The sequence below is a fragment of the Convolutriloba macropyga genome, chromosome 5 (assembly GCF_964194025.1).
Source record: "Convolutriloba macropyga chromosome 5, txConMacr16.3, whole genome shotgun sequence".
In the NCBI taxonomy this organism is placed as follows: Eukaryota; Metazoa; Xenacoelomorpha; order Acoela; family Convolutidae; genus Convolutriloba; species Convolutriloba macropyga.
Genome location: NC_134472.1, coordinates 40,498,599 through 40,513,487, shown reverse-complemented (window position 1 = coordinate 40,513,487; position 14,889 = coordinate 40,498,599). Strand labels below are relative to the sequence as shown.

Here is a 14,889-nt window from a genome sequence, read left to right as displayed (position 1 = left end):
GGTGGAAAAACAACAAGACACAATTAGAACTAAACAACAACAACTATTAGCTAAAGAAGTATTCAGTCCTCAAATAACAAAGTTTAGAAGAGAAAGAATAATACCATTATATAAAGATGAAACATGGTCAGCTGATTTGATAGACAAATCATCTCTAAGTAAATACAATAATAACTATAAGTTTATATTAACAGTTATAGATATATTCACAAAATATGCATGGGCTATTCCATTAAAGAATAAATTTGGTTTATCTATTACTAATGGTTTTAAAATAGTATTAAGTGAACGTCCACAAAGTGGCTTCGGAGTTCGAAAACCAGAAAAGTTATGTGTAGATAGAGGTAGTAAGTTTTACAATAAAACATTGAAATCTTTACTTAAGGAATACGAAACAAAACTATATTCTACTTATAGTGATTTAAAGTCTGTATTCGTAGAGAGATTTAATAGAACATTATTACGCATAATAAATAAACCTATGTTCATCAATGGCGATGGTAATTGGGTAAATATATTAAATGATGTTGTAACATATAACAATAACATTCATTCAACAATTAATATGACACCTGTTGATGCTTCTAATAATCCCGAAAAGTTAAATACTCATTCATTTATAGGAATATTAAAACACAACCACTAACATATAAAATAGAAGATATTAATGGTGAGGTAATAGAAGGTAAATATTACGAACAGGAATTATTAAAATCCGAGTTCGACTTTGAATCTAATGATAAGGTTTTGGAATCATTAGGTATAGACCTCCGGTCAGCTACGAAGTAGATAATTCTGTAATTTCTGTAAACAAATACAAAGATGACAAGAAATAGATTCAATCAAGCTAAACATCAATCGGGAACCCACTTCTCGGATCAACATCAACATCAAAATCAACAAACAACTTAACACTAAGTAAGGCTCGTGGGTTATTCCTAGAAGATAATGATAATAATGATATGAAGGATACCTATAAAAATTCAAATGTACATCCTCCGATAGATGAAAAAGATGTTGTTAATAAAGAGTATTGTGACAATAACTTATTATCCTCTTCTAATAATATAGACATTTTACGTAGAAACACAACTGAGCTAAGAAAAGGTGAATTTGATAAAGTCACAACAAAAACATTACAACTAAATGAAACACAAGTTAATGATGAACTAATTAATGAGTTTATTGAATCAACAAATGAAGTCACAGATACTGTTAAGTTTTGTAATAAAGTTGCTGCTGATACTATCTCTAAATATAATCAATTAAAACAAGAATTTGATAATAGTAAGTTTAATCAGAATATCACTAACATACAACTAGATGAAATATTTACTACTGGGCTAAAAGAGTTTAAAGAAGTTAATAGAAAGACTAATTCTTTTATAGATGAAGCACTTTTAAAGAATAAAAGGACAATAGTACAATATATAATTGCTATACTTTTACGAAGTACGTTAGTTGATAATAAAGAGCAAGCAAGACTTGAGATGCATTATGGTTTTAAACAAGAAGACATAACGAAAAAAATAGTACGAATTTTTACTAATTAAAATAACCGAAACTATGACTAACCCAACAGCATCGAGTGAGAGATTACTATATCCCAACTTGTCAACTGTTAATGAACAAAACATAAATGAAAAGATTCAAGCTAATAACAAACTTAACAACAATATTAACATTATAAAAGATATTGGAAATTATTATGAAACTGAAACTAATAACTATAATATGAAGTTAAGTAGATATGAAAATTATATTAACGTAGCTGAGATAGCAGAAACAGTATTATCATCTATAGCAACAACTGCAACATCAAAATCAGTTGCATTAACAGGTTTAGGATTACCGTATTCTATACCAACAGCTTTTGCTACAGCAACTGTTTGTGGTTCATTGTCAAAAACAATTAATAACAAAAATAGAATAAAAATTTTAAAGTATTCACAAATGTATATTTTAAGTAAACAGTTTAGTGATAAGTTTAATAGACTATATACTAAATCAATGAATGATAATAAAACAGATAATGATGAGTATAATGAATTTGTTAAGGTATAAGAGGATTATAAGAAGCACAAGAAAAACAAACTGATTATTTCTTTAAACTAAAGTTATTGGTGTTTAGTAATAATAGTATGTTTAGTAATAATAATATTAGTATTAATATTTATCCGCGAAGCGGTTACACCGATCAGGGAACCTGCTTCGCAGATCGATAATCATAAACATAATATAAATATAATCATAATCATAATCATAATCATAAATATAATATAATCATAATCATAAACATAAATATAAACATAATATAATCATTATCATAATCAAACAATTATCTCTTCTTAGTACCTAAGTAAAACCCTCGTCCTTTTTGTACTACCTTTATAGCTTCACCTGTAGTTGCAAATTTAATTAAATCAGGTGTGGCTGATAAAGCAGCTCTAGGGTTTCTACTTGCAGCTGCCTTTCCTTTTATATTTGCTATTTCTAATGCTTTTACTGGATTATTAGCAACTTTCTTTCCAAAGTTAACCGTAGCTCTACCAACACTTTTGATGAAATCTTTCAATCCCTCAGCTTCTATTGTTGCATCAAATACTGTCATTGATTTATTCCTTCTACATTTAGTGCAGGATCCTTTTAACATTTTAGTACCTTTTGAAGTAATAAAACCTCTTATGTTATCAGTACCACTATATTGTCCACCACCAACACAATATGAATTAGTTTTGAACTTGTTTAAAAGACTCATTTCTATATATGAAAAATATTGGAAGTTAAAAAGTATAATCCCTTTGTTGTTATTAAGCCTAAGCCTAAGGCTACGGGTTCCACCCGCGATCGAAGCTCGAAGGTTAGGCCCAAGGCTAAGATTAAGCTTGAAGCTGGAGGCGTATATCTAGAGAATAACAAGAAACTAGACATTATATATGCTAGGGGTTTTGTTCAGACAAGTAAGAAATAGTTATCAGGAACTGCTTCGCAGATAATTATAATTATGATATAATATCAACTATCTTATTACCATCACTATTCACACTAATAACCTTTCTAGTTAATACTAATACATGATGTATAACATCTGCAACTGCAGCACTAAATTTAAAATTGAGTTGTATTGGTTGTGGACCTATATGATCACTTTGATATCTAGTATCAAATACATATATTCTATAACTGCTTTTGAATGTTCTATGATTTATCTGGTTTTGGTTTTATATTATGTGGTAGCGCATTATAATCTTTATTAAAGCTAACAATCTCTTTAAAAGCCTCATTATAATTATTGGTACCATAATTAATATTCATTCTATCCTCGGGATAAAACTCACTACCAATCTTACAATAACATTCAGTAACAATCATTACATCAAATGTACTTGCATCATGAGTTTGTTCATTGACACTATTATTTTCAAAACTAACTATTATATACTGTGGTCTTTCCATACCACTTTCCATACCTAGATCAAACAACAAGTTACTAGCATTGGGTACATTCTTATAAAATGTCTTTCTTTCATAATAACTATAGTCTACATTATTCTTTTTACTTAAACCCTTTTGCACAATAATTCTATTATCATTACTAGGATCAATACTAGGTACACACCATGATATATACCACTTTCCATACCTAGATCAAACAAGAAGTTAGTAGCATTGGGTACATTCTTATAAAATGTCTTTCTTTCATAATAACTATAGTCTACATTATTCTTTTTACTTAAACCCTTTTGCACAATAATTCTATTACCATTACTAGGATCAATACTAGGTACACACCATGATATATCTCGAATTTCTATACTAGCATCATTACCAACTGCACCAGGATTAGCATTAACTCTATATAGAGCTCTATTATTATTATTTCTTTTTAATATTAGTTTAAATCCTAAACCATATATAATCTTTTCTAAATCATTTACGAAACCAAATAGATCACTCATCTTAATCATCATATACATATGACCTCGTTGTGCAGCAATATGGTCACCTTTAAGTTGACTATCTCTATTGCCTTGATTTCTAACAAAACCACTCTCATATTCATCACCAATACTAGTTAATAACATATACATCAGTAGATAAGGATGACAGTGATCTATATATTCAATAGTCCTACCACCACTAGTTTCAAGCTTAATTGAACGAAACAATGCCATCAGACCACAATTAACTAATCTGATATTAACATCATTAGCAAATACAAAACCAGCATCATCTGATACAAAAAACTCTATCTCTAGATGTGAATCATGCAAATTTAAATGATTCTCGTCTCTACTGAGAATGATATTAAAGTTAGTATTGATTGTATTCATTGTTGCCAGATTATTTGGTTCATATTTTATAATCTTACTTTTGTGTATATCATTATTATAACCATAAGTTGTATCCAAATTAAAATCCATTTTTATTAGATAAAAAATGACAGACAATTTAATCTTAAGGGAACTACAAAATATACATGAAGCTTTAACTAAAACTAAAGAAGAGCATTCACTTAACTTTAGAATGATAAAACCAACAGAAAAGTTTAACTTTAGTGAACCTATACTTAACTCATCAAAATTAGGTTTCATTAGATTTTCTGTTTATAATTCGGTGTTTAATGTGAATAGAAGGAACAATCAGTTCTTATATGATACCCAAGGTGAAACATGGTCAGATACCCGTATTTTAGCTGTTATACCAGGTGCATATGAATTATTGGAAATAGCAGAATTAATAAAAGAAGAAACTAATTGTAATGTTATAATAGAATCTGATAAGAATACATTGAAAAGTTTAATGGAAGTAAAACAGGGTGCAATTAACTTTGACATCGAGAATTCAAAAGCCCCATTACTAGGATTTAGAAAAATAGTTTATAAAAAAGGTAAATATACATCTCAGAAAATTGTTGATATTATGGGGTTTAGTACTATAAACATTCCTTGTAATGTGATATCTGGTGTTAAAGATAATGGAAATAAGACATACTATTTACTTTTACTCTAACAGAACCACCAGGCTATCTAATAAATATTATACCAACTAATATCTTATATCAAAACATAACTAAAGATAGAATAGAATATATAGAGTTTCATATTAAGGATGAGCATGGAAGACCCATAGACTTTAATGGTGATGTATTAAGTTTTACTTTGCATCTTTGTTAACACAGCTGATCGAAAACCCATCAGTGAAGCTGCTTTGCAGATCTGGTGTAACCAGCAACAACTTCGTTGATCTGACGTAGTCAGCTGACCAAAGGTCCATCTGGTGTAGACATAAACTTAAACTAAACTACAAAACTCTCCGATCCCAATTAATTCTTAGTTCACCATTAATATTTTTATTTTTAGTTATATCAATGACAATATAATTATTAGGCTCTTTCCATACCTTATTACATATATTAGCAAAATCATTATAGCTAAGTTCAACATTATTAAAGAAATCTTGATATATAGATATGAGGACTTTACCTCTTTGATCAAACAAAATAAATAGATTACAATTCTCTCTAACACTCTGCCTATCTATTTTGAATAGATTTTGATTAAGATATATCATATTACAATTATTATGCCTACCTCTACAAAAGTATTCACTAATAACTGGTTCTTTGGCTCTAACATCATCGAATATCATTAGTTTCTTTAAGTCTTTGGGTTGTTTATCAGGAGATGGTAAATCTTTTATGCCTTTAATAAATTCTATAATTGCTTGTGGATTTATTCTTTCTAATCCATTGTATTGATCACCAGTAGGTCCAATGATGTATAGCTTATCAAAATAAATACTAGCTAGAATTAGTTTTTTAATAAGAATGTCTAACCACATTCACTAGGACCAGATATTATACATCTAAAGTTATCTGGGAATGTGGCTTCAGTAATTATATCATCATCATTTAGCCATGATTGTAGATCTTCATTTATATTTACAGAGATATTGTTATTAGGACTATTGTTATTAGATTCACCCTTTTGATGGGGCTTGGCTTGCCATGTTTCACCATGTTTTTCATCAAATAGATTTGCCAAGCAGGTTCCCTGATATATAAAATTATCTTTATCATCATTATCATTATCTTTATCATTTTAATTATCGTTAACATTATCATTATCATTCTCATTATCATTAACATTATCATTGTCATTAACATTATCCTTATCATTATCATTATCTTTATCATTAACAATATCTTTAACACTATCATTATCTTTATCATTATCATTATCATTATCATTAACATTATCATTATCATTAACATTATCATTATCATTAACACTATCATTATCATTATCATTATCTTTATCATTAACTTTATCCTCAACACTATCATTATCTTTATCATTAGCATTATCATTATCCTTATCATTATCATTAACAATATCATTATTAGCAAAGCTACTTCGTAGATCATCTGTGAACGAGCTTTTGCTCGTGGCTAGTCAAGCAGGTTCCCTGATTATCATTATCATTAACATTACAACCTAAACAAAAACACTCATTATATATTCCTGAATATTTACATTGATTAACTAGAATATTCAAAGCCCTTTTAATTCTAAATCCTCTATCAATAAGATAGATCATATATAAACAATAAGCCCCACAATAAGATTCATCATATTGTTTCTTCATATTGTTTCTACAGCAAAACTATCAAAGTAATAAACAGGACCACCTTCTCTTCTTATAACTAAAACCCAAGGTGTACCTTCAGTTGGGTGTAGATTGACAATAATGTTGAAGTTAGGTTCATTAATCAGGGAACCTGCTTCGCAGATATTATCTGGAGTCTCATCTCTCATTACTATTTCAGTTGGTGTTAGACTTATATCTTTACCTATATCTTTTATTCTGATATCACTCATAGCGTTATTATCAATATTAAATTTATTATTGAACTCCTCAAAAGTTAGGATAAGCATTTTTATATAATAAATTTTATGTATAAAACTGGATAAAGGCGGTATACTTTTTTTCTTATTATTATAATTGGAATTTGTTATATAATATATGATTCAATACCGAGTAATATACAAAACTAGAGGATAGCTTTGGTGGATTTATGAATAGGAGTCTAGTTAGATTTGAATATGAAAAGTCACAATTACATACAATTGTTTATGGTGGAACTGGTACAGGCAAAACATATTTTATTAGACAATACTCAAAATTATATTCAGTCCAAAACCAAGACCAAAACCAAAACCAAAACCGAGACCAAAACCAAAACCTAGACCAAAACCAAAACCAATACCCAGCTAAAAATATAGTTATAGTGTGTAAAGATGACAGAGACTGGATAGATCCTGAGTCTAATAAGTTTTATACTGGGTTTAATAAATGTGATATAAATATGTTCACAAAAAATAATATGCATAAATTTCAAAATTGTGTAATAGTACTTGATGATATGGGTGATAGGTCAAAGAAGGATATAACTTATTATTTTACTGAAGGTAGACATTATAAAATTCAAATGATTGTAATGTGTCATAAACCAGCTCAAATAATTAATGCAGCAAGAATGAGTTGTGATACTATTTATTTAACAACTTATAATGGACCTGATCTACTTAAAAACTTTAATGAGATATATAAATGTGAACATGACTTTAGTGAAATAATTAGTGAGTTAAATAGTAACCATTATAATCGTACAGATGGAATGTCAGATGAACTTCGTTATGTTATAATTAAATATAATAAGAAGGAAAATACTTTTCTTATTATTAATAGTAATAGAACAATGATAAATGATTCAAGAGTTGGATTCCTTGATTTAAAAGCTCATAGTTTAAAGGATGAATTAGAAAGAGAAGATATAAATAAACTTATAGCATATATGAAACCACTAATGATAAATGCAACGGATAGAAATGTTATTAATCACGATAACTATATATTCTATTTTAATAAACTTCTTAAATTAAATAATATTAAAATACAGAATGATGTTTTAACTAAAGAAATGATTGTGGGAAAGGGTATAAAAAGTTTATCAACTATTGGTGGAATTGTAAGTTTAGGTTAAATTATATTTAGTTATATTTATCCTGATATAATATCAAGAATTGCTGGGAGTGTAGCAATGGGAGCAAGCACAATGTTGAGTAGAGTAAATACATTGGTTAATACTGGATATGGAGAAGAGTTGGATAATGATCTGCGAAGTAGCTTTGCTGATAGTGAATCATGGGCAAAGCCCAATCTAGTCCCATTGATTGCTCAAGAAGTAGCTTTGCTAATCTAAGAAATGCAATACAAGAAGAACATATAAACGACGAGGATGGGACTTTAAATAGAAGGGGAGGAAAGTTTTCATTCAGACTATATGGAAATAATGAAGAATTTAGAGAAGAGATTATAAATTTTGTTAGAGATAAAAAAGAGTTAGACCTTGAATTGATTTTGGATAAAAGATGTAAAACTAATACACTCAATACGTTAGAAAATGAATATTTAGCAGAGTGTATCACATCTAAAGATAATACTAAAGATTTAATTGAAATCATGGCTAAGTATTATCAGTGAAATGATTAGGTAAATATTATTGTTTAACCTATTATAAATGCTCTTAAAATGTTTAGAGTGTAACTACAAAAATGGAAACATTGCTGTTTTAAAATATCATTATTAATCATGTCATAAAGATAAAACTGATAAATGTATGTGTGGTAATATAATACTAAGTGGTATTTGTGCTAATAATTTTTCTCCATGGGGTTGTTCTTTAAAAAACGAATCTAGTTCTAGTTCTAGCTCTAGTTCTAGTTCTAGCTCTAGTTCTAGTTCTAGTTCTAGTTCTAGCTCTAGTTCAAGTTCTGGTTCTGGTTCTAGTTCTATCTATGACTCTAACTCTAACTCAGACCCTAACCCTAACATTAACCTTAACCCTAACCCCAACCCTAACCCTAACCTTAACCCTAACCTTTACCCAGAAGTCTTAATTAGAAGTTGTAATAAATGTAATTCTGTAAAACCACTAACTGATTTTGATGAGAGTAAGTATACATGTAGAAGTTGTATTTCAGCTAAAATTAATTGTCCATATTGTGCTTCTGTTGTGAGATATGATGGGATAGGGCTCATGTAAAGAAACAACATCCAAATGTAGAATTAACTAGAGGATTTAGTAGAAGCTTATTAGATAACAGACAAAGTACTAGAGCTGTAAGTCCTTTAGTTATTGGCCAAACAGAGGAAAAATGTTGGTGTAACAAAACCGAAGGTCCTTCCTGTAAGTATTATAATTTTGTATCATTTCTTATTAATAATGGGTTAAATATAGAAAAAGTAAAAGAAAATATAAATTTATTGAAGAGTATAGATAATTTGAAATAAAAGTATAAAAAAATAAACAAAATCATCGAAAAAGAGTGATTCGCTTTTAAAAAAGTGAAAAAGAGCGATCTCCCTCATCAGGAATCACCCCGAAAAGAGTGAATCGCTCCTAAAGAGTGATTCGCAAAATATTAAAATATTAGCAAAAAGTTAAAATTTATAAAAGAGTTAAGCTGGTTTTTTATTCAAGTTATCCACAAAGTGGTTACAACAATCCACAAAGTGGCTTCACAGAGTTTTGCAAGTTGGCTTTGCGTGCTTTTTAGACGGTCTCACTAGTTTTATACTAGTATCTGGGATACGTTCACTGGAGTCAGTGAGGATAGAACCCGATCTATCCGTCTGATAATGGACAATTACCAGCTTAACTCTGTACTAGTGGATTGCACTAATTGAGACAAGAAATGATAGATTCAAAATATAAAAGAAGTGAATATAGAGTAGTGGATATATAAAGGGAATTAGGGTAATGTGTATATCGGTACCGTCTCGCTGGCTCTATGCTGCGGAGGTACCCATATACACATTACTGTCTACTTGTAACGTACTCTCATTAACTACAGGTCGTTTATCAAAAATTGGCGTTGAAGGCACATATTATTGATACTGACAGGTCTTAATGTCTTTAAACTGAACACATCCCTATTTACAGATTTCAATTTGTATCTAATTGTTTTCATTTAAATTATTTGTTTTAGAAAACAAACGTATTTTTTTAGTTTGTCGTTTTTTGTTCTTTTTTGTCTGCTTATTACCGAGTTTCATCAGGACCGATCCCATAAATCTTTTGATGAAGAACAAACAAGTTTATTTAGTTTAGGTTTTAACTGACACTATTTTGACTTTGTTATTATGTAGTTTTTTTCGAAAAAAAAAACACGTTGTTTTGGATGTAATTGTTAGTTGTTATTTGAGTTTTTAGTTCGTCTTGTCTCGTAGTCTTTGATAATGGCAGATCTCACCCGCCCACTATTGTGGCTAAATTTACTTTATTAAGTGAATTGAGTTGGAGACATTTGTTATTTTTGACCAATAAGTGAGATGTTTTGGAAAAATTTCTATCTCTTCCTTTGGTAGATAATTAGGCCCAACTTTTGGATATGTGGGTAGCATTTGTTTCTGCTGAAAAGTTCAAAAAACATTGCTAAATGAATGAAATGCTTTGTTTCTCATCGATCTTTTAATATTATAAATAAATAATTTTTATAAACGAGCAATACTTTTTCTTGAAGATAAACGTTTTCGTTTCTACAGCTTGAGCATCATGGGAAGCAAAAGTGCGCTGTATGATTTTCCCAAACTAGTCAGATCGTTCGACGAATTCACTCATTCCACCATCCCCCTCACATACGAACAGCTGGTGGAACAGTTCTACGTACAAGATGGCAATGTTGAAGAACTCATTGCATTTGATCAACAGGATACTGTGTTAGTTGCACCTTCTCTCATCATCGTTCAGGAACCTAATCATAAGCGAGAATTGAGAAGGTGTGTTTGGCCCAATAGTGATCTCTCTGTTGTCAAATGATGGTGTTATGTAAATGAGTGAATAACTCGTGATATTGTTGACTACTACAGAAAACAATTTATTATTTAATATTATTACTAATATTATTATTATTAATAGCTGCACCGCGATAACTGGGGCTATTATTGGACTTATCTTGGTTTCTATGACTCGAAGAGGAGTATTGGTTTTCTTAAGGTTTTTTTACGGGAAGTACTATTCGTTCAGACGCAGTTTTGACCTAAAAGTGAAAGTGAGTAAAATTGCCGTGTGAACTCATTTTTGTCTGAGCGAGAGAAGTTTTTTGATCATGCGCCGCGTTTAGTGAATGACTTTTTGACTTTGAAAAGTTGTTTTTGACTGAATGGCACATATAGGTAACCGTTTTTAGCCGTTTTTTCGTCCAAGTGGCCCAGTTCTTTGGACCTTAACCCTAACCCTAACCCTAACCCTAACCTTAACCTTTACCCAGAAATCTTAATTAGAAGTTGTAATAAATGTAATTCTGTAAAACCACTAACTGATTTTGATGAGAGTAAGTATACATGTAGAAGTTGTATTTCAGCTAAAGTTAATTGTCCATATTGTGCTTCTGTTGTGAGATATGATGGGATAGGGCTCATGTAAAGAAACAACATCCAGATGTAGAATTAACTAGAGGATTTAGTAGAAGCTTATTAGATAACAGACAAAGTACTAGAGCTGTAAGTCCTTTAGTTATTGGCCAAACAGAGGAAAAATGTTGGTGTAACAAAACCGAAGGTCCTTCCTGTAAATATTATAATTTTGTATCATTTCTTATTAATAGTGGGTTAAATATAGAAAAAGTAAAAGAAAATATAAATTTATTGAAGAGTATAGATAATTTGAAATAAAAGTATAAAAAAATAAACAAAATCATCGAAAAAGAGTGATTCGCTCTTAAAAAGTGAAAAAGAGCGATCTCCCTACTCAGGAATCACCCCGAAAAGAGTGAATCGCTCCTAAAGAGTGATATTAAAATATTAGCAAAAAGTTAAAATTTATAAAAGAGTTAAGCTGGTTTTTTATTCAAGTTATCCACAAAGTGGTTACAACAATCCACAAAGTGGCTTCACAGATTTTTGCAAGTTGGTTTTACGTGCTTTTTAGACGGTCTCACTAGTTTTATACTAGTATCTGGGATACGTTCACTGGAGTCAGTGAGGATAGAACCCGATCTATCCGTCTGATAATGGACAATTACCAGCTTAACTCTGTACTAGTGGATTGCTCTAATTGAGACAAGAAATGATAGATTTAAAATATAAAAGAAGTGAATATAGAGTAGTGGATATATAAAGGGAATTAGAGTAATGTGTATATGGGTACCGTCTCACTGGCTCTATGCTGCGGAGGTACCCATATACACATTACTGTCTACTTGTAACGTACTCTCATTAACTACAGGTCGCCTATCAAAAATTGGCGTTGAAGGCACATTTTATTGATACTGACAGGTCTTAATGTCTTTAAATTGAACACAACCCTATTTACAGATTTCAATTTGTATCTAATTGTTTTCATTTAAATTATTTGTTTTAGAAAACAAACGTATTTTTTTAGTTTGTCGTTTTTTGTTCTTTTTTGTCTGCTTATTACCGAGTTTCATCAGGACCGATCCCATAAATCTTTTGATGAAGAACAAACAAGTTTATTTAGTTTAGGTTTTAACTGACACTATTTTGACTTTGTTATTATGTAGTTTTTTTCGAAAAAAAACACGTTGTTTTGGATGTAATTGTTAGTTGTTATTTGAGTTTTTAGTTCGTCTTGTCTCGTAGTCTTTGATAATGGCAGATCTCACCCGCCCACTATTGTGGCTAAATTTACTTTACTAAGTGAATTGAGTTGGAGACATTTGTTATTTTTGACCAATAAGTGAGATGTTTTGGAAAAATTTCTATCTCTTCCTTTGGTAGATAATTAGGCCCAACTTTTGGATATGTGGGTAGCATTTGTTTCTGCTGAAAAGTTCAAAAAACATTGCTAAATGAATGAAATGCTTTGTTTCTCATCGATCTTTTAATATTATAAATAAATAATTTTTATAAACGAGCAATACTTTTTCTTGAAGATAAACGTTTTCGTTTCTACAGCTTGAGCATCATGGGAAGCAAAAGTGCGCTGTATGATTTTCCCAAACTAGTCAGATCGTTCGACGAATTCACTCATTCCACCATCCCCCTCACATACGAACAGCTGGTGGAACAGTTCTACGTACAAGATGGCAATGTTGAAGAACTCATTGCATTTGATCAACAGGATACTGTGTTAGTTGCACCTTCTCTCATCATCGTTCAGGAACCTAATCCTAAGCGAGAATTGAGAAGGGGTGTTTGGCCCAATAGTGATCTCTCTGTTGTCAAATGATTGTGTTATGTAAATGAGTGAATAACTCGTGATATTGTTGACTACTACAGAAAACAATTTATTATTTAATATTATTACTAATATTATTATTATTAATAGCTGCACCGCGATAACTGGGGCTATTATTGGACTTATCTTGGTTTCTACGACTCGAAGAGGAGTATTGGTTTTCTTAAGGTTTTTTTTTACCGGAAGTACTATTCGTTCAGACGCAGTTTTGACCTAAAAGTGAAAGTGAGTAAAATTGCCGTGTGAACTCATTTTTTTCTGAGCGAGAGAAGTTTTTTGATCATGCGCCGCGTTTAGTGAATGACTTTTTGACTTTGAAAAGTAGTTTTTGACTGAATGGCACATATAGGTAACCGTTTTTAGCCGTTTTTTCGTCCAAGTGGCCCAGTTTTTTTGCTTGTAATTTGGTTTTTTTGATGAAATAATTTTTATTCGATGCTATATTGAAATGTCAACCTCGGAAATTGATACCACAGCGTTTTGCAGAGCCTGAAGATGCGTTTCAAGTTCAAAATTGGCACATAATTCTTAATTTTTTAGTTATTTTTTTGGCTTTTTTCTATCAATTTCTTTATTTTTGGATCTTTTAACCGTCTTTTTGTCAAATATCAGTTAATAGTGCAACTTCTTTTTGATAATTCATATACTCAAAGCCTCCTCCTACCTCGATGAAATTTTGTTTTATAAAATTGTACGTATGCTAATCCGATTTTGCTAGTTTTCTTCCGATTTTCGTCAGTTTTTCTGTTTGTATTTGGGTTGTAATTGCTAGAAATAGTCTTAATGGGCAACATGAAGGACTTTAATTTCGTTTCAATAAAAATTCAATCATTTTTTGGCGTTAATTTTTTGGAAAACAGTTAAAACTTTTTCATAAATGCAGTCTTGAAACCTTTTTGACCATTTTTTTGCGATGTTCCGATGTTTCGTATTTTCTCTATTTTCCATTTTTTGAGTTTGCTTCAAGAGGATAGAGTTTTTTATTGGATGGCTCGTTATCTATTCTATGTCTCGAATGCTTAATAATGAAATGTATTCGTTTTTCTTGATTTTTTTAAATTTGATTTTTAACTTTCAAAAATCAAGAATGTCTTTTGGTTACGGTGTTCCTTACATTGTGTCCATATTCTTCACATTCTAATTAGTATCATTGTAGCTTCAGGCTGGCACCTACATTTATTTTCGGTATATTGATTTTGTCAGTTAAAAAATTGAATGATTTCAGCTTTTTCATATATTTTCGTCATTTCTTTGGTTTGCAATTGATTTCATTCAACATAAGTCAGTACTGAGAGTCTGCTAGCAGGACTTTTCCAAAACGTCCACTTATTATTGGTTAATGCAACTTTCTTCCGGCCTTGGTTCTATTTTAAACGATAATTTGCCTTTGAATATTCCTCTGCTGCTTATGTCTTTTCTATGATCAAATTAATTTTTGAATTAGTATGAAATTTGTTGTCTAGCGCATGTACAAGGAAGAAGTATATGCTCTTTTTTATTATTTGCAGGGATTAGAGGTGTAATTGTAGTGGTTTTCTGATTCTTAACTCTGAGCATTCTTTTTTTTAAAAGATTTAACTTATTTTCTAAGATTATTATCTGCCGTTTGCTTTCGCGATCTT

At 30.3% G+C, this 14,889-nt stretch overlaps 1 protein-coding gene across 1 annotated transcript in view; it reads left to right on the top strand.

Moving 5' to 3' along the window:
* LOC142340368 (uncharacterized) overlaps positions 1-14,889 on the top strand; it is a 162,282-nt gene that overhangs the window by 81,593 nt on the left and 65,800 nt on the right. The window contains exons 9-11 of the mRNA XM_075390944.1: positions 10,615-10,848; positions 12,653-12,726; positions 12,963-13,158. Coding sequence (XP_075247059.1) covers positions 10,615-10,848; positions 12,653-12,726; positions 12,963-13,158 — 504 coding nt within the window. The remainder of the gene's footprint in view (positions 1-10,614; positions 10,849-12,652; positions 12,727-12,962; positions 13,159-14,889) is intronic.